Source organism: Pleurodeles waltl, chromosome 1_2 (assembly GCF_031143425.1).
Source record: "Pleurodeles waltl isolate 20211129_DDA chromosome 1_2, aPleWal1.hap1.20221129, whole genome shotgun sequence".
Classification (NCBI taxonomy): domain Eukaryota; kingdom Metazoa; phylum Chordata; class Amphibia; order Caudata; family Salamandridae; genus Pleurodeles; species Pleurodeles waltl.
Genome location: NC_090437.1, coordinates 1,332,567,983 through 1,332,590,698, shown reverse-complemented (window position 1 = coordinate 1,332,590,698; position 22,716 = coordinate 1,332,567,983). Strand labels below are relative to the sequence as shown.

General features: G+C 43.7%; 1 protein-coding gene across 4 annotated transcripts in view; it reads right to left on the bottom strand.

Moving 5' to 3' along the window:
• Nucleotides 1–532: 532 nt before the first annotated feature.
• The window catches only part of LOC138251655 (sialic acid-binding Ig-like lectin 13), a 224,115-nt gene continuing 201,931 nt past the window's right edge, over nucleotides 533–22,716 (bottom strand). For 2 of the 4 annotated variants that reach the window (XM_069205666.1, XM_069205667.1), the window contains exons 9-11: nucleotides 13,236–13,277; nucleotides 4,164–4,204; nucleotides 533–2,842 (exon numbers count right to left, since the gene is read on the bottom strand). In XM_069205666.1, coding sequence (XP_069061767.1) covers nucleotides 2,828–2,842; nucleotides 4,164–4,204; nucleotides 13,236–13,277 — 98 coding nt within the window. In that variant the 3' untranslated portion in view covers nucleotides 533–2,827. The remainder of the gene's footprint in view (nucleotides 2,843–4,163; nucleotides 4,205–13,235; nucleotides 13,278–22,716) is intronic. The other 2 variants (XM_069205669.1, XM_069205670.1) reach the window with 1 other exon arrangement.

Here is a 22,716-nt window from a genome sequence, read left to right as displayed (position 1 = left end):
TCTACTTTTGCCACTGTCTTACCTCTAAGGGGAACCCTTGGACTCTTACTTTGAAATAGTATATACAGAGCCAACTTCCTACACCATCCAATCAAAAGAAGGCAAAGAAGCTGTGTTCCAAGGGAGGGACAAACACAACAGCAGGAAAAAAAACCATCAAATAAGAAGTAATGAGTGACAAGACAACCAATCAATGGCGGGCAGTGAGCTTGCATTAGGCCCACTAAGTTTTTGGTATGGTTCACAAGAGGTCTTTCTACAACCAAGAGATCAAAGCTAGGCGAAACCAAAGAATGTTAAATACCTTTTGGAGAATCTGAGACTGAATTTTTCTACAATCTTAAGGTAGACATCTTGGTCTCCTGTCTCTCAGGAGTCTGCTTTTCGAACAAAGGATCAACACATTACCAGTTGAGTCAAGTGAGGTGAGTGAACTGGCTTTACATAGAGATGAGCGCAGATACTCATACTGCTTAAGTCATTGTATCTCTCATTATTTAGTTGAAAGAGCTTTACACATCTATGCAAAAAATGATGATCCTGCATTTATTCTGGCGATGATCAATATTTGTTCTCTAGATTAACTCTAAACTTTACAATCAATATATAACATTTAGTAAAAGTCATCAAGTGTAAACAGCATGAATGATCTTTCCCTAAAATTGAAACTCTTTACAACATTAACAAATTAGCACATTTAAGGCTCCTGAAAAAAAAAAAAGCTTTGGCAAAGTCATTTGTTCCCAGCTTTAACAGTCTTTGGCAATGCTTGTGGGTACAGGCATGTGAAAGCTTGCGTCAAAATGCTTGTCCGGCAATATTGCAATTGGTTTTCTGTAAAAAGAAAAGCCAAACCAAGATGGTTGCCAACAGGCAGTTGTGCTTTGTGACGCCCATGTGCAAACAATAAATAAAAATGTAAAACACATAAAAAGAAGCACAGGCAAGGAACAAATGGCCTAGAAGTACTTTTCAGCTACTGGTCCCTTGTAAAAATAATAAATACATAATAACATTTAATACAGTTCTAACATGGGGGCACATGAAAGGGGGGGGGACATGGAAGGAAGCGAAAGCATGTGGGTGGTAAGGAAGTGTGCAGAAAGCGTGAATCCTCTCTGAAATGTGGCTTGAAGACCACAAGGTTGGAGAATTGCAATAAGCGGAGCGAGAGCAAGGACACAAGATCAAACACATTACCTGCTCTTTAACAAAGAAAAATGGCCCCTTGAAATATGCTGTGGAAAGATATAACTCATCCAATCATAACACTATATGACCAAATCACTCTATCAAATCAGAACACTGTATGACCAATCAGAACACTATAATCACAAATCAGAACATTATATGACCAAAAGGCTCCCAGGTAAGAGAAGCACGTAAACAGAGAAGAAAACCATTGGTTCAAGAGCAGACAATTAAGATTTGACAACAAAGACTTCACATCATAAGCAAGGGCCTGACCCAAAGTGCACCCTCATTAAAGGTTATGCATTGGAAGCAGTATGTCCGCCTACAGCCACCTAAAGCTGTCAGTAGCTGGGACTTAATATTTACTTTTAGCACATCTCAAGTCAGTAAAATGTCCAGAAATCTAAAGTTCAAGGTGAAAAAACCTGGTAATAGAGTGCAACAAGATGCAGAAAGAAGCACAGCTGGTGTCCGACATATTTTACTAAGAGCGAGAGAATCAGGGCGGGTGCGGCAGTGTGCCAATGCGGCTTGTGTGAATGCGCCTGGGGAAAGATGATGGAACATGCAGGGGTTTGCTGCTTCAAGCACTGGGAATATATCATTTTACTGGGATGCAATCAGCATTATTTAGGACACCAAAATAAATACTAAATTAACAATAGCCTTTTTGAAAACTAGCAGTCGGGCTTTATGACAGGTCATAGCACAGACCTAGCCAGTCTCAGTGTTATGGATTAGACTTATGAAATGCTCAATAACAGTGAACCCTGGCGACTGATGCGAATGGACATATCAGCAGCATTAGATAGACTGGACTCTGATCTTTCTTAACTCTTCATCTACTTGGCTTGGACTATGATTCTACAATGGTTCCAATCTTACCATCTAAACAGTACTGGTTTGTTAGGCTCACTGAAGCCTTCTCATACCCTACACCCAAGCCTTTTGGTGCCCACCAAGGATAATCTTGGGATCTATAAATGTACTCCCTTGGGAAATACAAAAGTGAATTCTTCATAATCAGCCTTGACACAAAAAAGTAGCATAGCATATCATGGAAGACTGAAGAACATGAGGCAGGGCTGCACACTGATAGTAAAGAATACCAAATTTGTAATTCAGTCAACAATAAATGTGACATAGGTGATCAGATTAGCCATAATCAGCGATGACCAATACAAATTGAGATTACTCAAATCCCCACAAAACAAGTCTTAAATGAAGATGTTGACCATCCTCTACACTTCTATATACACTCTAGAGTTGATTATAAATGAGAGCAATAATCTTTTTTTCAAGATGCCGTCACCTCACTTCTAGTTTGTTGATATCTAGAGGACCAGTCGCAGGAGACCATTGCACATAATCCCAGATTTGAAAATGTCCATAAATGCTCTTCTGGGAGAGACCAGTGCAGATGCATATGGTAAGTCACTGATTTCGCCCCATCGGTGGGGACAGTCCATAGATTGAATAGTCAGGTTGATGTGATGGCCGGGCTTTGGAAGCAGCCGGTCGTCAAATTCTGCCGGTGCATACCACACTGTCATCTAAAGCTTCTCAATCCATGTGGCAGAGACGGCTTTCCTTGCATTCTTAGTGATCCGGTGATTCCTTCCAGTGGAGGCTCTTAACTAGGTCTAATCTGGAAAAACAAAAAGTTTAGTTACAAAGAGTGGAGTCTATGATGGATTATCATCATGGCAGAGGGTGAGGCCAAGGCTCCCCTGACCTTGAATAAGGGTGCATCTAGAAAGTATCCAAGTCCTCTGGCGTGCTGCTACAATTGGGTTACTCCTTCCATGCACTCTCAAACATACCATAACATATCAATCCACCGTTCAGCTCTTAAAACGACCAGTGCCAGCAAAATCACACTATATAGGCAGGCGATACGTAAGAATATATATAATTTTTTCCTTTAATACCAACTAAATCACTAAAACGAAATACATGTCCCCATGGGTTTGTAATCTATGTGTACTTGATATTATTGATTTGAGATTTATTGGATTATTGAAACATTATTTGGGGGATGTATATATTTTTCTTACATATCTCCTGCCTATATAGTGTGATTTTGCTGGCATTGGTCGTTTTAAGAGCTGAATGGTGGATTGATATGTTGTGGTGTGTTTGAGAGTGCCTGGAAGGAGTAACACAATTGCAACAACACTCAAAGGGACTTGGATACCTTCCAGATACACTGCGGTGCCCCTTTCCCTTGCTACGAGGGGCCCTGCCTCTGCTGTTGTTCAGAGCTTGAATCAGGATACATCATATTGAGTGGCAGCCTAGGGGTACAATTACACCTGAGATGAGTGAAGCCGACTTGTACAACACCCTCCACCCCCTGAGCAGTGAGACACAGGTTCTTTAGAAGTGGATCTCACATGGGACAGTCACATAACTGGGTTTCAGGCACAGAAGATGACGTATTGGGAGGAAAGTGTGGGTAAGGCGTCTCTTGGGTGGTCTATGAAGTAAAGTAATGGACAACTAGCGAGAATGTGGCTAGGCCTCCTGTATCGCCCCTTGCTCAGCACGTGTGCCCTTAAAGAAAACATAGTGGGTCGAGGGGCAGTTAATACTTTCATGTGGTTTACTTTTTACCAGTGAAACGTCACAAATACTGCAGGAAGCGCCTAGGACTTCACCACCTTGCAGCATTTACGCCTTCAGGCAGACTATGTAAACTGTGACCAGCAATCTAATGGCAGTCGAACTTGTGGCATCTAGTTATTGCATTTCTAAGATGCATAAGTGGGATGTTAGCCGCACACAGACATCTCTGAGGTATGAGGGAGCATGGACTTCCCTTCAATCACCTGTAGAGGATGCCAAGGTGAGGCGGTAAAGGGTTGGGAAAGGGTAGGTTGCCCAAAAGGGACATGATACTTTATCATCTTTCGTAGAGAACACATCTGCCATCAGCTATCAGAAATAAAGATTGCACAGTAACCTACCTGCGTGTCCTTCTGTATGGCCACCACCGCGTAGGTTACATCTAAAATAAGAAAGAAACCGGTGTAAAACTGCACAGCACTCACAAAGCGTATAATCCCTTACCTCAACGCCTCCACCAACACTTTGGGCGATCCTTCCCAAGTTAGATTAATACTCTTCCATCAGCAATAAGAACCTGGGTGTGGGGGAGGACAGTAGTTCCCAGGGGCCACCGATGGATGTTTTACAAGGTGACTCTTCAATACATCCAGCCCTTCTACAAGGGTAGGAAGCAGAGCGCATATTTCTTTTGACTCACCCTGGTGCCTGAAAGAATCGCTGAAGAGCATCACTTAACTGAACAATCTATGGGAGTTCATTGCATCCGGTCAGGGTGTCACCCAACTGAGATATCAGTACTTCTGTGGCCTGGAGCCAAATGGATGAATATACACATCGGAGTCGGTGGAGGAAAGAGAAGCAGATGTTTTCAGCTGCATGTAGATAGAGAGTAAGAAAATGGGGGCTACATCATGGGTCCTCAGTTGTGGGGGAGGGGACAACTAGTAGGTTCCAGGTGGCCAAGGAGTTATTCCAAAATCATTCCAAAAGTGGATGTTTGTGTGTTGGGTCTGGGCCCATCGCCCCTTACATGAGATACTTGAGACGTGGCAGGGGCTTGGTAGCCCACTGTCAGTGAGTGGTGTTAGAGTAAAGAAAGGTAAGAAGGTATATGGATTAATGTTTATGTGTTTACTGTACAGTTTTCATGTTGCAGACATGTGACAAGAAATGCCTGTAAAGCTCATTATAAATAAGATTGGGGAGGCATCGGTTCCACACCTGAGAAGTTGCGTTTGAAGAAAATGAAGTTTACACATACTCTTAGAAAATACCTCTTTTGAGTGGCCACCCCCATTTTTCGCTGACTTTTATTGTGGGTTTCTAGACTGAAAACTGGGGCACTGCTGCCCAGTGCATGTGTTCTGACCCCTACAAGCCAATGTATTTATGACAGTATTTATATACTGCTTACTACCCCTATGCGGGACACTGAAGAGCTTGCCTTTATGAGTAGCATGCTCCACTGTGTAGGGTGTGTGGTTTGAAGGATGTTGTCTTTGTTCTCACCCTGTGTGGGACGTGTTTATATGTTGTGCGTGATGACTGAAGTGTGGTTACCATGTTATTCGACGCATCGCACAGCAGTTTGTTAGATGATTCAGTTTGAAAGAGAGACTTGCAGCTGTATGGTTTTCAGTAGGGTGGTAGCTTTGTGCAGCTCTGCAGGTCCCTTGCTGTTTTCTCATACGACATCGTCTGCTTAGCTGGTCATTGCGCTGGGTTGTCCAATCTGAGATTTTATGCATAGTTATGTTCCTGAGCTGGAGGAAGAGAGAAGTGGAGAGATCTGTTGGGATGTTCATTTTTATTTTCATCCCATATCTAAGTTTCTTTGTGAGATGTAAAGAAGCAGTCATAGTCTATAGATGTTTGGGACCTGCAATGAAAGCACTATATTAAATTCCTCTGAATTGTCCAGCACTGTGAGACGGATATCTTCCGTGATTCCATGCCTGTTTATTTGGTAATGGATGGTATCCTGGCTGCTCAGTGCTGGTGATGGTCACTCCTCATTGCAGGTGTGTCTTATGTAAATCTAATGTGTTGCTGACTGCTGCGTTTTATGGTTTTATTATGATTGTGGGCCCTAACTGTTATATATGCAAGTACATAACTTTATAACTCCACAACAAACCACAGGTCAGCTCTTTTTTAGCTTACCTGCATATCGAAAGCAGTTTGCTGGTTCAGTTCTTTGCAATTTGTTGGTTGCAAGCTGAGGATTGCACTTGAGAGTGCAACTGTTTTCTGAGCTCTGTTGCCAGGACAGTATAAGGTGAAGACATTACACCCATGGCATGGAAATGAAATGTCACTAACGGACTGCCACACGTATTGTACCATCCACTAATGTGACCCGTCGGGGCTCGTGGGAGGGAGAAGGGGTGGGGCAGTGCGGGGGAGGAGCAGGGGAAGCAAGACCAAAAAAAAAAAGTACCTGTTTTGCCGTGCCACCTCTGAAACGCTCCTCATCTGCACGGACAGGCTCAATCTCCCAGCCTGCCCTGCGTACAATCCTACCGCTGCTTTCATGCTGCTAGCAGCATGAAAGCAGCGGTAGGACTGGACTGAGCGCCCTGGCTGGGCGCTCCTAGACAGGGAGGGAGCCTCTGCTTGCTCTCTCCAATCCGGCACTGCATTGCCGGGTTGGGCAGAGCCTACTGCTCATGCCTGTTTGGCCGGCCCGAGATGGCCCCTGAATGTCTGGATGTGACAAGGCAAAACACGGCTTCAGGCCTACCCTGTGTAGCTTTACAGTAGCAGCTTGAACCTGCTGCACATACCTTTCAAAACCACCCTTTTGACACGTAGAAAAACCTGATTGTAAATATTAAATATCACGCCTAAGGACACCCTGCTGCCCACAAGTTATGGTGCACAAGATTTTAAAGTGGAACATGTATGACATTAGAAATTACACATTCCCCCAGTGACTAGACCCAAAATGACATTATCACTGGCCAGGCTGTAGCTTGGCACATTCGAAAAGTAAAGGTATAGATTATACAATTTATAATCTTTGAACAGCGCCAGCTACACACTTCATTCAAAGACATTATTATAGTCAATAAAAATCCAATGTAATTGTAAAATAGGATTTATATTGAATATATCGGAAATGTAACTTTTAAAAAGTTACCTCTATCCATCCTGAAGCTACTGGAGACTAAATTGCATTAGCTGTCCAGCCACTTCTGACCTAAGTGAGATGAGAAGGAGGTGTGCAACACCGTCCCAGAGCAGATAAAGTGGCTTGGAGGTGGAGAAGTGTTTTACTAAAGTTCCAAAACACAGCAATTGGGTTGGCCCACAAACTTAGATTACTTAGAAGGGACCTGCCCTGTCACAAGTAATTGTTAGGTGACACCTGGAAAGTCCCAAGGTTTTGTCCCCCTAGTCAGGCTGGCACCAAGCCCAGTGAGTGGAAAGCAACCCCCAGAATCGGTTTTCAGTGACCATAAGGGAGGGAACTGCTAATTACCCCGGCCAGACCTCTGGGTGGGCACACAGGCTGTGCACAAGGAGAGAAGGGCTTCCCCATCTCCCATATTGAGTGTGGAGCACTGTGGGTGTGTTTGCAGTAGGACAAACAGTAACTACTGAAAAAGTAGGTATGGTAGCCTCAGAGCAATGTTGACTGTTTGGTTAGGGAGTGACCAGGAGACACCCTATCCTACTAGCTGGTGCAGGCTTAAATTCAAACATCCCCAGGCACCATCCTTAAGACATTCACGGGACCTGAAAAAGATCAGAAGAGGACTGGGCCTGCTTTCGGTGAGGTGGGAGAAGCCTTGAAGGACTGAACTTGCTCCTGCTTGTTCCCAGAACAAAGTGTCCCCAACAGTCAGTTGGCTGACCTCCTATGTGGCTTTAGGGTGTCAACAATCTGCAAGAGGCCTCAAGCACCCAGCTGAACAGTAGCAACTGGGCCTGGACTGAACCCTGTTGCTGGCCTCTGCCTGACACCCAAATTGTCTCTAAGTCCTTCCCCATAGGTCCTAGGAGGGCACTCCTTTTGTTGTTGGTCACCAGATGGAAGTTTGTAAACTTTTGAAAACTTTTCCTCCAGAACTTGAGCAGGACGCATGTGAAAAGGTATACGACTGCTAATTCTACATGTTGGATTGAACGTTAACTTTGTCCTGCTATTATAGTTCTAACACCTTCACAAAAACAGCTAGTCCAATTCTGCATCGGGACTTTAAATGTTTTCAGTGAGAAACCTCCAACGCTCCAGAGCTTTAGCAGGGCCAACCTGCTTCAAGTACCCGGCCTTCAGTTCCACAGTGGTGGTGGTGGCTGTGGCTACAGTTTCAACAGCAGCCCATTCTGGGAGGATTTTTGTTCTCAAACAGGGAACAAAATTGCTTTCTGCATTGGGAGTTAGAAGGCATGTCAATGCTTGTCTTCAAAAAGTGACTAACATCCCTTTCTGAAGTGGGACATGGAAACTTTTTGGGCTTCCAGGCTTTCACCGGTCCCAATCCACTTGGCTTTTCTGACCTGGGCTCCATCGTGGTTGGCCTCAAATAGGGCTTAGGTCCCGGTTTACCGTGACCACTGATAGCCATTGACCTTTCTACTCTTCTTTCATTTAAATCTTTACAAACTCACATTGCCTGTTCCCATTATCAGATTTTGTGCGTTTTGGTGTCATTTTGCTTATTGAATTTGTCACTGTTTTTATACATTGGAGTGAATTTTTATTGTATTCTGTCTTTGACTTTTTAACCTTTTTGGTACTACTAAATGCTTGACCTTTTCTCAAAGGTAAGCCTGCCTGCTCCATGCCATAGCTATCAGGGCTTAAGCATATGTTTAAATTACTGAAAACTTTAACTAGACGTAGCAAGTTTGTGACTCTATTACTTGTTTGGACTACCATCCAACCCAACTAATAATCCACTTTCTTATACATACAATAGATGGCCTACTCTGAAACGCGAAAATTCTAGGGTGTTAAGGTTAGGAACAGGGAATGGGGAATGGCCAATGAGAATAGAAGACAAAATGGTGTAGAGTTGTAAAATCAGTGAGGAAGGAATAGAAAGGGAAGTGTATCCAGATGGGCTAAGGTGGCTCGAGTTCGGCAGGAAGGAGCATAGTAGATCACCCTCAGGGAAGCTCAGCGGCCATGAGACACCAGAGGAGAATCAGGAAGAACGTCAGAATACATGGGAATATCAGCAGATGGGTGTGTCAGGGAGGGAATGGGAGGCTTTCTGGAGATTTGTAATGATCTCAGGTGGTCTCGGGTGGAATATTTGAAATACACAGGGATGGAGAGTGCAAATGAGGGTACAATCAGACAGAGTAATTAGAGGAGGATCTTCTCAGTGGGGGACAGGACGGACGATGAGCCAATAATTTGGTTGGTCCACTCCTACAGGAGAAGACACCACCAGCAATGAAATTCTCCACCGTGCACCACCCTCACCTGTGTGACTTAGAGAAGTGTGGGCATTATCATTTCATGGCAGGACAAGACACAGAGCAGTGACACAACAGAGACCATGGTGGGTAGAAGGCACCCGAGAAGAGATTCTACAAGTAGCAGGGATCTCAGGACATTAAATTGTGTTTGTTAGGATCTTTGAAGAGTAATTAAGCAGTGTCAATATAAATAGACCTTTTACATTACTCCATAGGGGACTGGATGCCAAAAAGGTGAAAAGTACAAGAAGCAGGGATGATGTGGAGTGACAAGTCACTTTCACAGTGAGGAGGGGGTATCTGCTATCTCGTAATATTTATAAGCATTTACTGTGAAATGGTCCGCTGGAGAAGGATTCTGTTTGTCCCGGTGTTTATATGTGGCGTGGAAGGTCCACCAGAATACCTGAAGGTCAGGGCTGGCTTAGAAATGATGCTAAACAAAGGGCAGGACCATTGTGCCCAGGGGAGCTGGGCATTGATAGATACTTCCAGAGGATGGCAGTCTTAGTCAAGGGCCTAAACTGTTAAGCCAGCAGATGGTCAGCATAGCATTGCCAGTCAATATTTTCTTGCCCAACAAACACCGTCCCACCCATATTAAATCTGTAATAAGGGAGTAACCCCAAGGCTGTCTGTCTAGTGCACAATACACTTTTTTAAAAATGAAAAGGGAGTCTATCACATGATGGGCCGTGTCCTTCCAAGAGGGGCACAGGTTGGTACAGTGTGAGAAAAAGGAAGTGGGAATTAAAACATGCTGTTTGGGATTTTGTGAAATCTGTAAAATCCTCCTTTGGGTTATATAAATATGTAGAGTGTGTCTGTGAAGCTGCTGTTGGAGGGGTTCGGGTTTGGACGAGGAGGCAGATTGGGGCGCAAGAACTGGAAACGAGAGAAGGGGAGAAACATGGCTCATACCTTGGAGGTCATGGGGAGCTGGTCCTTGAACACAGTTAACAATAAGAGCATAGAAGGAATTTAGGCCACGACTTCAGCAGTCTCTTGGCCAGAGTGAGAAGGGTAAGGAATGAGTTTTAGCCTTAAAGACTGCTTAGTAACAAGCTCAAAGAGGGAGGTGTCTTAGTGTGCAATTTGTTGGAAGTGTATTTAACTTGATAGGGTTCATAAAAGCAGCAGGACAAGTTTATCACAGGAAACATGACTAACCAGGGCAGTAATAAGACAATCTGGACATGGATTTTTGCATTGGCTGTTTGAACCACCAGCAGAAGAAAAAATGCATTGAATGGTTGCCGTGGATGTAAAAAGTAGATTTTTAATTTTTGGCAGCCCTAGCCCTTTGACCAAGCAGGCGTGCTAAAAGACCTGTGGATCTAGGTGGAGAAACAGACAAAAGGCAAGTTGGCTTCTCTGTTCCAGTAAAAAGCATCATTGTTGTGGATGGAATGCTTGAATTAATCTCAAATGAAGAGCCCATAACTGGGGCGAAACCGCTTTTAGGTTCCTTATGGTCTGCTTCAGGGAGGGCCTGCCCTGGCAGTCCAGGCTGGACTGGTCCTATGAGGAGCAGGGTCCAAACCGATTTGCACATGGCTGGGTCAAAGCTGGCATGTTGGGCAAAAAACGATGGACTGGGATGTGGCTCGTGCGATCGCCAGCGACTGAGATCAATTCAAGCATTCCATCCATCACCCTGGTGTTTTTGCTTTCTCTATTCCAATGAGCAGACAGAATTGCTTGGGCAGCAATAGGTGCCAGCAGATAAAAGACGGAGGTGTAATGGCTGGTGAACTAGACTGCGGACCTGAATGCCACAGAGTGATGAAAGACTGGGAGGCTAGAGCAGACAGGAGAAAGGGAATTTTAGAGCCAAGTGGGTGTGCTTGGCAGAAGGTAATAGAGAGACGGATGTATTAGTCTGAGTCAAGATGGTGGGACAGAGGATGTGATGTGCTGAGTTCTCTCCTGCCTCGAAAATTAAGAACCCATTTTCCACTGTAGAGCCCCCCCTCTTCCTCCCACCCCTCCTCAGCGCCTTGAAACCCTCAAGGGTGACTAGTGCGCATCATAAATTCCTGATTGACTGATTGATCGACCTGTGACTCCATTGGCACCTGCTCAATAGTGCTTCGGGGTGAAACTAGGGGAACTGTGGTGATGTGCATGGCAAGGCTTATATATATCATTCTTGATATCATGTACAATACAGGCTTGGATGTATGTTAACACAGTCACTGTGCATTTAAGATGCTAGAATGGGTTGTGCTAGTGCAGTGCCTAGAAGCAAGCCTTCTAATTTGAACGGCACAGCTAATATCTTTGTGAATTGATGCAATATTTTCCGTAATCTCAGTCGAAGGCAGAGAAGGAACTTTTCCACTCTGTTGCACGCACTGCTCTTGAGCATCGTGGCCGAAACAAGGAGAGATGGCCTTGTGAGGTCCGTATTGTAGAAAAAATGAAATTATTAGATAACAGCCTCGGTAAATAAGTATATTTTAAACAAGAAGCATTGATCACCATTAATTTTAACAAAAGATATGCAGACCCCACTTCTCTCCGCACAGCACGAGTCACAGAAAGGTATTATGATACTGGTGTAGGGGTGAATTTACACACATGGCTCAATTGCTGGGGTGACGCCGAAACTCGAAGTTCAGACTCCAGGCCCGATGGCAAAAAAAAAATGTACATGCCATACATGACAAAATATTACGACTAAGCTGTCAAATTATCGGTTATAATTAAGGTAGGTTTTAGACTACTAGGATAGAAATGTGTGATGAATTAAGGTTGGGGATTATCTCACCGTTGCCCTGATATGTATAATAATCGCTGAATTGTTTATAATATTCACAATTACTCACAGGTATTCTAATACACGTCATATGTAGGCGGACATGGTATAAGAATACGTGTTATCTTGAAAAATGCCAATGATTGTGTGTCCTCATTTCCGGGTACAGGATGGGGGGGGCTGGTCGCGTACCAGCTGCAGATGGGAGATTCTCTGATAGCAGTCTCCTTTTGGGGTTTAGGAAATCCAGTGGGGGTGACCTAAATAACACACAATGGCCCAGGCCTCTCAATCAGCGGGCATGTGATGTCACCACAGGGGGACATTCATCTCCTGTGACTGAGGGTAAAGGCACTGGTTGGCTGAAACATGGCACAACAGGGCTGATAATTCTTCAAAGTATGTTACGTTCGTCACTTTATGGTGGGGGTTTTAAACCATGTGGAGAAGCAACGTTAGATCGAAGTTTCTTTCAAGATACCTTTGTTGGTACTTACAAGCATGCACACTTGGTCTACAAATATGGCACCCCAGTGTGAGGGGTATGAATGCCAAAGGACTTATGGGTTGAGGTGAGGGAAAGTGTGTTACATTAGTATAAAACATGCAGGTGTCCTGTGCATGGCATTAGAGGGAATTGGTGGGTTTATTTCTTCATGGTTGAAGAGTAATAGAGATATGGGGTATTATCTTGACTTCTGGGGATATGAATTACTGTGTAAAGGAAAGAGGTTGTGTATTCCCTTGTTGTGAGCTGGGCACTTCATGTACAGTTCAATAAACAACCCTCTGTAGACTGTAAACAGTTCCATTGACTCAAGAAGAATGGTGCATGGCTGCAGAGAAGATGCCCGGTCAGTGGTAGGGCCATCTGACGCACACTGGGATGAAGGAGGTGAACAAGCTGAGAGGACCATCTGCTGGAGAGGGCACTCCATATGGGTACACGATGAAGTGGATCAACCCCCTAGTGCATGTGCCCTCAGAGGGAGTTTTATGATTTAATGTAGCGTAGAGGATATTGGCGTGCCAGTTGTGGCAACATTAAGATGGGTACGCTGCCGCAAAGAGCACAAGTAGGTTGCGCTTTCTGCGGAGGGTGTATGGGAGAGCATTGTTGTGGGATATATGGTAATGGGGAGTATCCTATAACTGATAATGATATTATAAGTGAAATACAGAATACATGCTTTGTGCTTAATTTTATCATTATGATGCTAAATGCAACTTTGGCACCCTGATGAGTGTGGATGCAGGGCGTCAGTTACGTTACCTTCCTGCTGGCGTGGACCTGTTGACACTTGTTCATGGGCTCCTAAAAACAGGGGGAAAAAATATATCATCAGCATTAGTTAATGAAACCACTGGTCCTGTCTCCCAGGTCCTATCCTCCTTCACTAAGCCCTTTAACCAGTCCCTCCTCACTGGCTGCTACTCCTCCTGCTCAAGATATATACCGCTGATGCCCCGTCCCTGCCACTTACCACCTTTGCCACCCAGCTCCCTTCTTCTTGAAGTTCCTGTCTTCAACAATCTCACTTTAAAGATCTACTGTCAGTCCTCCTCATTCTATGTTCTCTACTCCACTGAGCCTGTGTCAATTCACCTCACCAGCATCATTACCTCTGTCCACCACTATCCCCAATTTTGCATCCGTTATCACTAATTTTGCATCCTCGTTCTCCTCAGTCTCTGAAAAGCACGCAACTCTAGATCACTGTGCCATTCTCTTCTTTCTTGCCATTGTGGGCTCTACCCTCGACTAGTTCTCCTGATCGGTCCATATCTGTATCCTGCTGATCTTCTCACTTCCCATCCCAGATGTTTATAGATTGGCATCCCCAAAACACATCTCTGGATTCCATCAACGGATGTTCCTTGCATCCATCATACAATACATGTGTCCCATCTATTATACCTGGTCCCATCATGTGTCCTCCTGAAATCCTCTCCCAAAACCCTGTTGCAGCTCGAATCTTTTATCTCCTCTACTGACATTACGACCAGCTTTCAACTTCTAAAAATGTAAGAAATTAGCAATTTCTATGCAGCCAAATCACTCAGTACCCACTTTAAGGGCAGCAGTGCCCCTTCGTTAGTGTTTCACAGCACTCCTTTTCCCACAAGGACTTAGTTATAACCATTATCATCTGGACCCCATTTTCCACTCCCACCACCCTTCCTAAGCTCCCCCCATTCCTCATTGTCGTATTCAATCCGCATGCCTATCACCCAACTACTGCACTCTCCATACTCTACTCACTATGAAATCATAGGTCACCCATACTTCTCTCATCTGCTTAATCAGTACATTGCTAACATGACTTTTATCATGTGTTGTACACTGTACACGGAAATACCCCAAGATACCCTAACACCGCTGTACTCCTGGCTTTGAACCCTTCCATCTAGACCTGTCATGTCCTGCTTGATTACAACACAACTGCTAATCAAATCCACCCCTCAAACGTGACAGTTATCCTCTCTGTTCCTTCCTATATATAGAGAGATAGATAGAGAGATAGATAGAATATCTCCTACAAATGTATAATTTCATACATAATGTAGATATGACTACACTAAGACACATGATTCCTTGCTAATGTATTCAACCCAAACCATGATGTTCTATTGCAATGAATTGGTGGCAATGTGCATCCAAAAATCAATAAGTGCAGACTTACATGCTGTCCTCTGACTTTTCTTCCTTTCACATTTTTCCATTCTCTTTTTCTTGATCTATTTCCCTTTTTTCTGTCTTCCACTTTAATCCTATTTGTTTAATTCCTGCCCTCTTTGTTTTAGAATGAGTCATCTATCATTATTTTAATTTAAAGCTTAATCTTTTTGCTCATTATTTACACCACCATTCTTAACCCCACCCCTCTCATCTTTGTGAACTGCATTAAGGATCTTTCTGGTGTCGTTTTAATATCCCACCAATAGTTTACATATGAATCGATTAATGTATCTGGATGGCTAAATAGAAGTAACCTGTGTGTCATAGCCAGCTGATCCCCTTCATACCAATATTTAGTTCTCAAGTACATTTATTTTTTATTCCAAATTGTCTCATTACAAAAGAGTTTGCTCCTATAAGTCTTTTCTTCCATTCTTACCATTAACCTATCTAAATGATCCTGTATCTTCAACCTATTATCACTGGTTGATTGATTACGCATCTCCTATGAGTTTGTTTTAAGGTTTGTATTCATCTAACACTTTAAAATTCCGACTGGAGTTCAGATGGCTGTCATCAAGGAGAGACCACTTGCCCAAGGGACACGCATTATTTTCGTTACCCCAGTGCCGACCTTAGAGGCCGTCACCAAAGCAAGCATTCCTAATGCTAAAGCATTACATCCACGTTGGATTCAAAGGGCAAACACCCTGAATGCTGACGATGTTGATTACATCTTTGATCCAAAACTTCAGACACAAGAATTTCTCCTTTGCGAACAGGAGTACCCCGCTCCTCTAGACATTTTGCCACTTGACAGATACCATACTGTCATTGATACTGATGGTACAGCACAACCAGCTGTGGGTACCAAACATCAATACTAAGCCGCTTGCACAGCCGTGAGCGGAGTGATGAAGAATGGTATAGTCCACCCTCACAATACCTACACTCAGACCCTGGAGGACTGCACAGCTCAGCTGGCTGAAATTAAAGCTCTTATCCTAGCGCTAGAACACACGGATCCAGGATTGCGGACTTTGATTGTCTTTGATTTATACTACTATTTGCAATCATACTATGATTATCTTAATCATTGGAAGTTAAAAAGGTTCAGAGACTCAAAGGGGAACATCCTAAAAACAGAACTCTGTTGGGGGGGGGAATGGCTGCTCTAGTCCATGTAGTCCCCACCAACGTGTAGGAGTACACGTTATTGGCAATAATTTGGCTGATGAAGCAGCCAAATCCGCAGTAGCTACGGCTTCTATGGCTGCAGTGACTCGTTCTCAGACAAGTTTGGATTATGAAATTTTGTTTGCAGTGAAAGCTTCGGCTGAAGGCAAGCCTCTCCTAAAAGCATACCCTACAAAATACTCTTACCACTTCAGTGCACAGAATGTTGCCTATGCAACACTTCCTGGGTTTGGAGATCGAGGGATCCCCAATCAAGATCAGAGAGTAGATCTCATCAAAGCAGTGCATGAGGGTGTCACCTCTGCACATGCTGGTATTGCAGCCACAATAACACTCCTACAGAAACGCTTTTGGTGGCCAGGTCTATACAAACAGACCAAGCAATTTTCTTTTGCTGTGACATCTGCCAGCAGATAAAGGGCTCAAACATCAAATGCCCTCCACAGACATCCCTCTTAGTGTCCAACAGTCCAATACAGTGTGTGTACCTGGACCATTGTACTCCCCTTCAACCTGATAGTGCATAAAAATACATCTTGGTCGCTGTAGATTCTTGTTCTAGATTCCTGTGGGTATGGTATCAGCGGTCGGCTGACGCTCGAACTGTTATTAAAGACTTGCTGATCTTTATTGGTACCTATGCAGTTGCAGCATTCCACTTGGACCCGGGCCCTGCTTTTGTTTCCAAGGCATTCAGAGATACCATGGTGATGATGAGTGTTGAACTTCATTATTCCTCACCATACTATCACGAGCGAAATTCGGTAGTGGAGAGGAAGAATCGAGATCTAAAGCAGTCCTTATCAGCTAGAGTATTAGGTACAGGCCACAGTTGGCTTTATCATCTATATGGGATCCAGAGAGCACTGAATAATCTGCCAAGAAGGTCCTTGAGGGACGCACTCCCTATGGGGTTCTCTTTGGGTTACCTATGTATGTCCCAGAACTTGATGGCACTAGTTTGGAGGCAGGAGACACACCGTTTGACATAAATTAACGTCTCGCTGTCTTACAGGAGCTTCAGCAATTTTGTGATGATAAATCATCTGCCAGAGCTGCCACCTCAGTGGACCCAGAGGTCCCTTGGGTAGTTCCCGGTCCCCTCTCACTAACCAACAGGACATACCTCTTCAAAGAAGAAACAACAACACTTCTGACTACACAAGCATGTACAATGATGCTACCAATAGTTCCTTGAGCATGGGGAGGGTGGAAAATGAGCCTTTGCTGATTCCAGTTACCACTTCAATGACAACACCTGTCCTAGATGTGGCTGTTTTCTACTCCAACACAACACAACACAAACTGACGACATCGTCCTCTATGAGCCTCCACGCGAAGTGGATCCATCCATCGATAGCGCACCTGCGCCTCTGTTTGCAGAGAATGCTTCTGGTTACTTCATCGACATTGATGACTTTTCTTCAACATCATCCGCATCTGCTATTGAAACTGTTTTAAAGACATTTAAGCTGTACATATGGCTTAATAATAACTATTTAACTTATCCATGGAACTATCTGTGGTTATTTCTGACATTGCTTGCATTTTTTCTATAGATTGGTTTTGTGACTGTTTTCTTCTTGCTTATAAATGGTAATTACCTCCCTGAATGCTCTTCTGTTGAGCCTGTGGATGAAGTCCTAACTCCCTATCTTTCCACACATAAGGTCAGAAGAGACTTCTCCCTTGTGAACATTTCAGTACTGATTCCTGGACTGATTGTGTGGGATAAAGTTCCATTTGATATATATGGGCCTACTGAAGTCAATCAAATTCCATGTCTTTAAAATTTAAATGACTGATGTAACACACCTGGTGTTGTGTCTGATGACTGGGATATCCCAACAGTTGATTCCATGTTAACTGAAATGAAGCATTACACTGTATCTGAAAGTGATGATGTGTATATCAACACAAAGAATTATGGGAAAATGATCTGTTATAACAACTGGGGACATTACTACCTGCACCGTGCAAGTAGACACAGATCAGTATTCAATTACACACAGTGAGAACATAGTTCAACTCCAACTGTTGGGACTCAAAAACATTATTCAAATAAATTCACATATTTTTCTGGGCATGGCACAAAAAATGCAGGGTCATATTATTTCAAGTTACCACGTTCTAAAATTAGGAAAATTTTGCTAACACAACACTGATTTACTCAGAGTCCTTTGTTTCCTGACTTGCAGTTGAAGGCTACGAATACTGGACGAGCACTATTGGCGTAAAAAGTGTACAGGGAACACAAGATTGGCAAATTCAGGGGTGGGAAGCTTTATTTGGAGCGTGTCTTATTCCTGTACAAATTATATTTTTAATTGACACAATTCAACAGACTTCCTGTCTAAGGTTAGCAAAGATAAAGGAAATGAATGCGCCCAGTATCCCCACACCAGTGAAATTCACTAATCGGGAGTCCTTCCTGAATGTCACTGAGGAAGAACTAGAAGCAAAGGTTCAGGCTGGTACCTAGAATTCTTCACTTTCCATGCCCAGCGGGTGGTTATTGTGGCCAGTAGACACAAATGGGTGTCAGGCACGTTTTGTGAATACCTCAGGGGGTTTCAAGACCAGCCGGCCAAATCCTCGCTTTGTCTTGGGTCAACACTCGCGTATAGTTACTACATACAGTGTGGGTAAACTGTGGCAACAATAGTTACAGACTAACACCTTAGCAGAGGTTAAGGAACACCTTAATACTCTTTCTGAAGATATAGACTTGCAATGCTTCTCACTGGGTCCATGGAAGCCACGCTCTAAAACATTAATTTATTCCATATACAATGAGATCTGGAAGCTTTCTCAGATAGAAGTTGCTGCACGTTTAAGGCAGATAGGTAAAGAGGATTTGGAAAAGGCTTTAGCAGTTGTCGATAATGGCATGAACACTCTGTCCAACAGGATTTATTCCCTTATTAACATAGTGTCATCTGCGATTGACATCATTCAGAATGACATGTCCTTTTTATACCATAGACAAAGTCAGCTGCGTTCCATCATGCAATTAGGTTGGACACTACAGATTCCGAAAAACGGCCGCATCCCATGGAAATATATTAATAGTAGTGACTTGTTTGCTGCTTTTAACTTATCCAGGGAACAACAGAATATGGCTTAAAGAAAAGCAGGTTTCACCAACCTTCATATAGAAAAGTTGACTTTCACAGTTGCAGAGAGTCCATTGACAGTATGGCTCATACATGGCATTATAAATCTGCCCATTTCTACTTTTCATTTTTCAAAATGCTTTTAACATCTTGCCTTGGGCAGATACAAGCAGCTAGGTGATAGCTATATTAAAGAATAGTGCGAGTTATACTTAGAATATAAATGTCTGAACGGCGAAACAGGGGTCTTTCTTAGCGGAAGCAAAGGTGAGACTACTGTCAGTCATTTAATGATCAGCAAACAGTTGTCTGTTCATGGCCTTTGCAAGGCGGGGGTCGCAAACTTGGCCTGTTTTCTGAAGAATATTCCCGTCCCTTTGATCCTTACGACATTTCATGTACTTTCGAATGGAAGTTATGTGGTGCTAAACGACCAAAGCTGTTGCGGTATGCGACCAGGAATTGCCTACACAATTTCAGTCTCTAAGATCATAACGTATTGCTGACATGTTTTATTCCCTCTCACACAAGAGATAAGAGTAGCAGAAATGTGGCCTCACATTGATACTACTAATGTAAATTATGACAAGCTGAGCAGACTAAAGGCGCTACTGTTCCAGAAACAAGTTTCGTTGACATCGGCTAGAGAGACGTATGCTCTCCAGATGGCGAGATCATTAACCAAGATACAATCCCTATTAAATACCAACTTCCCCAAGCACTTTGGAGAGCTGGTATCCAGAATATTCAACACTTCGAGCACTATGGGGATTGTCATTTCTTTAAGGCTGTAGAGTCTGGAATTGTGTCCATCTTCCAGACTGTCTTCAAAGTCATTCTTTCAGCCATCCATTCACTCTTTTCCAGTGTGTTTGACGGCTTCCCTGTGACTTTGGCATTCATCAGTGGTACAATTACTGCTGTTGTTCCTGATACGCTGTGGTTGGACCTTCCCAGCTAAGCGGAGTGATGGAGCTACTACCACCAGCCCAGCTATGCCCTGATCGCATGGTACAGTTCTCCGTTGCTGCAAGAATTGGAGCATGATTGGTCATTGTCATTCCGACGAGTCCTATGGTGTGTTAAACATGTCTTTCATTGCACCTGGTGCCTCTTCGACCATCTACCTTTGGTGTGCCTTGCTGTTCCTCCAGTGCCTCCTGTGGACAAAGAACTGCTAATGTTCCAGATGAAGGGTTCATTCACGGTCGTGCCCCATGAGACTAAAGCTGATTTGGGAGGCCACTTACGAGCTGCCCTTGGTGGACTGTCTGGCTCCTTTGGGCACTTTGGATGGTGCTGCAGTCGCGGGCGATCCTGCGCATGAGGCTGCTGCTCACTTCTGCCCTGTGGATCCGCCTCCAATCATGTCATTGATCTAACATCTGACGATGTGGCTTTTTTCTTGAGTGCCTTTCCCTTTGATGGCTTCGAAGACATTCTCAAGATCACGACTACTGTTAGATAAATTTGACCATTGGCCTATTCTGAAGTTTAAAGTTTGCCAACATTGCCTTTGACTTTGGCCTGCTGTGCTTGTCAGGATCAACATTATGGGGGTCATTCTAACTTTGGCGGGCGGCGGAGGCCGCCCGCCAAAGTAACCCCGTCGAAAGACCGCACCGCGGTCAAAAGACCGTGGGGGTCATTTCGACTTTCCCGCTGGGCCGACGGGCGACCGCCAAAAGGGCGCCCGCCGGCCCAGCGGGAAAGTCCCTGCAACAATGAAGCCGGCTCCAAATGGAGCCGGCGGAGTTGCAGGGGTGCGACGGGTGCAGTAGCACCCGTCCCGATTTTCACTGTCTGCAAAGCAGACAGTGAAAATCTTAATGGGGCCCTGTTAGGGGGCCCCTACACTGCCCATGCCAGTGGCATGGGCAGTGCAGGGGCCCCCAGGGGCCCCACGACACCCATTCCCGCCAGCCTGGTTCTGGCGGTGTAAACCGCCAGACACAGGCTGGCGGGAAGGGGTTCGGAATCCCCATGGCAGCGCTGCAAGCAGCGCCGCCATGGAGGATTCTCCGGGCCAGGGGAAATCCGGCGGGAAACCGCCGGATACCCTTTTCTGACCGCGGCTTTACCGCCGCGGTCAGAATGGCCCTGGAAACACCGCCAGCCTGTTGGCGGTGCTTCCGTTGCCCTCCACCAGGGTTGGAATGAGGGCCAATGTCTTTTCGTAAGTTTTATCTATTTTTAACTACTTTTTAATCAGATTTTAGTTCTATTTTAATATGATTTTAGCTTGTTTTTAGTCCAGAGCATTTTAGCTTGGGTTCATTCACTTTCTTTGGCGTCATTAGTATGGCGTCAAACTTGTTCCGGCAATGGGGAGGGTCTAGTGGATCCTATTTAGTTTTAATGGGAATCAGGAGTTAGCTTAGTCTTCTGGCTTGCAGGCCTGTGCCCCCGTCACCTAGTGACTTTTAACTTACTTATCTTGCTCTGTTTTAGCCCATTTAGTTAATTATTTCTTCCAAGATGGCTGCCATGTTTATAGTTAAGAAGATGTTTTAGTTTCACGTTATCAGTGCCACTCAGTAACAGCGTCACTATCAGCATCAAAGATAAATTAGATGTTTATATAATTGCCGCCCCAAGAACTCCTTCTTATCTATTGTTTGGGAACATACCTGTGTCAGGGGTCCTACCAGATATGTATAATACATCTCACACAGACAAGATAATCAGAGGGATTCCTACCAGATTCCATCAACGCTATCTGTGCTACACATCGCCTTGATGCTGACCCAGTCTTCTTGTCCCCAGGGAGTCTGATCTAGAGACCTCATTCAAAGGTAACGAGGGTTGGGGGCTCTTATCATGGACATGGTACCGGCAGATTAGGTTTAACATACCCAGCTGTCTTTAGGTTAGAGATCAGGTTCATCATGCTAGTATATTAGGGCCTATTTCACATCTATTTCACATTACATGTTATTGCAAGATGTTGGGGGTCTTTGTATTCGTGGCTCTCATTTTTACCCTTCTGTTTCTTGCATTGTTCACTATCCTAATTATTGCAGCCCCTGCAATTTATCGTAGATTGCAGTCTTGTTAAATAAAACCTATTGAAAACTTTGCAGCATCTGTTTCATCGCCTATGTATGACTGAGACGGTAGAAAGTCGAGTTGATCATTTCTTATTCATCGGACTTGTATTAAAGGTTAGGTCATTGTTACTTAGAAAGATGCTCAATTGTGTTATCTGAGAATCTAGAGTGTTGTTACTGGGTGATGGAAATCTCCCACGAAGATGTAGTTGGGTGACTAGAAGAATTATTTGGTGATGAGGCAGGGGTAAAGGGTTTGGATCTTGGTTGAAATAGTCATCAGAGGTGGGTTTGGTGAGAAGGGTTTAAAGTTATATGAATTTAATTGTACTTAATTTTAATTACAATTAAGTTATGTGCTACATGCATGATTTTATGATATTATAAGTTAAATTAATAAGAAATTTTGTTCTTTGTCATGTTGTTTGCATTATAAAAAATAAAAAGAATTTAAAGGAAAATCTTTAACTTTTGATGTTTGCTTTCCCTATCTCTCATTTTGTCTATCATTATCTCTTTTTCTTGTGTTTCTTTTAGTTCAATCTTTTAATCATAATCTCTGTAATCTTTACCTTTGATTATCTCATTCATTCTCTTGTTTTACTTCAAATGTATTTATTCCTATTTCACTTATTCACTCTGTTTTCATCTTTTTTTCTCTTCCTTCTTTTCTTTCTGCTTTTTCGTTTATTCTATTTTTCCTAATTGTGC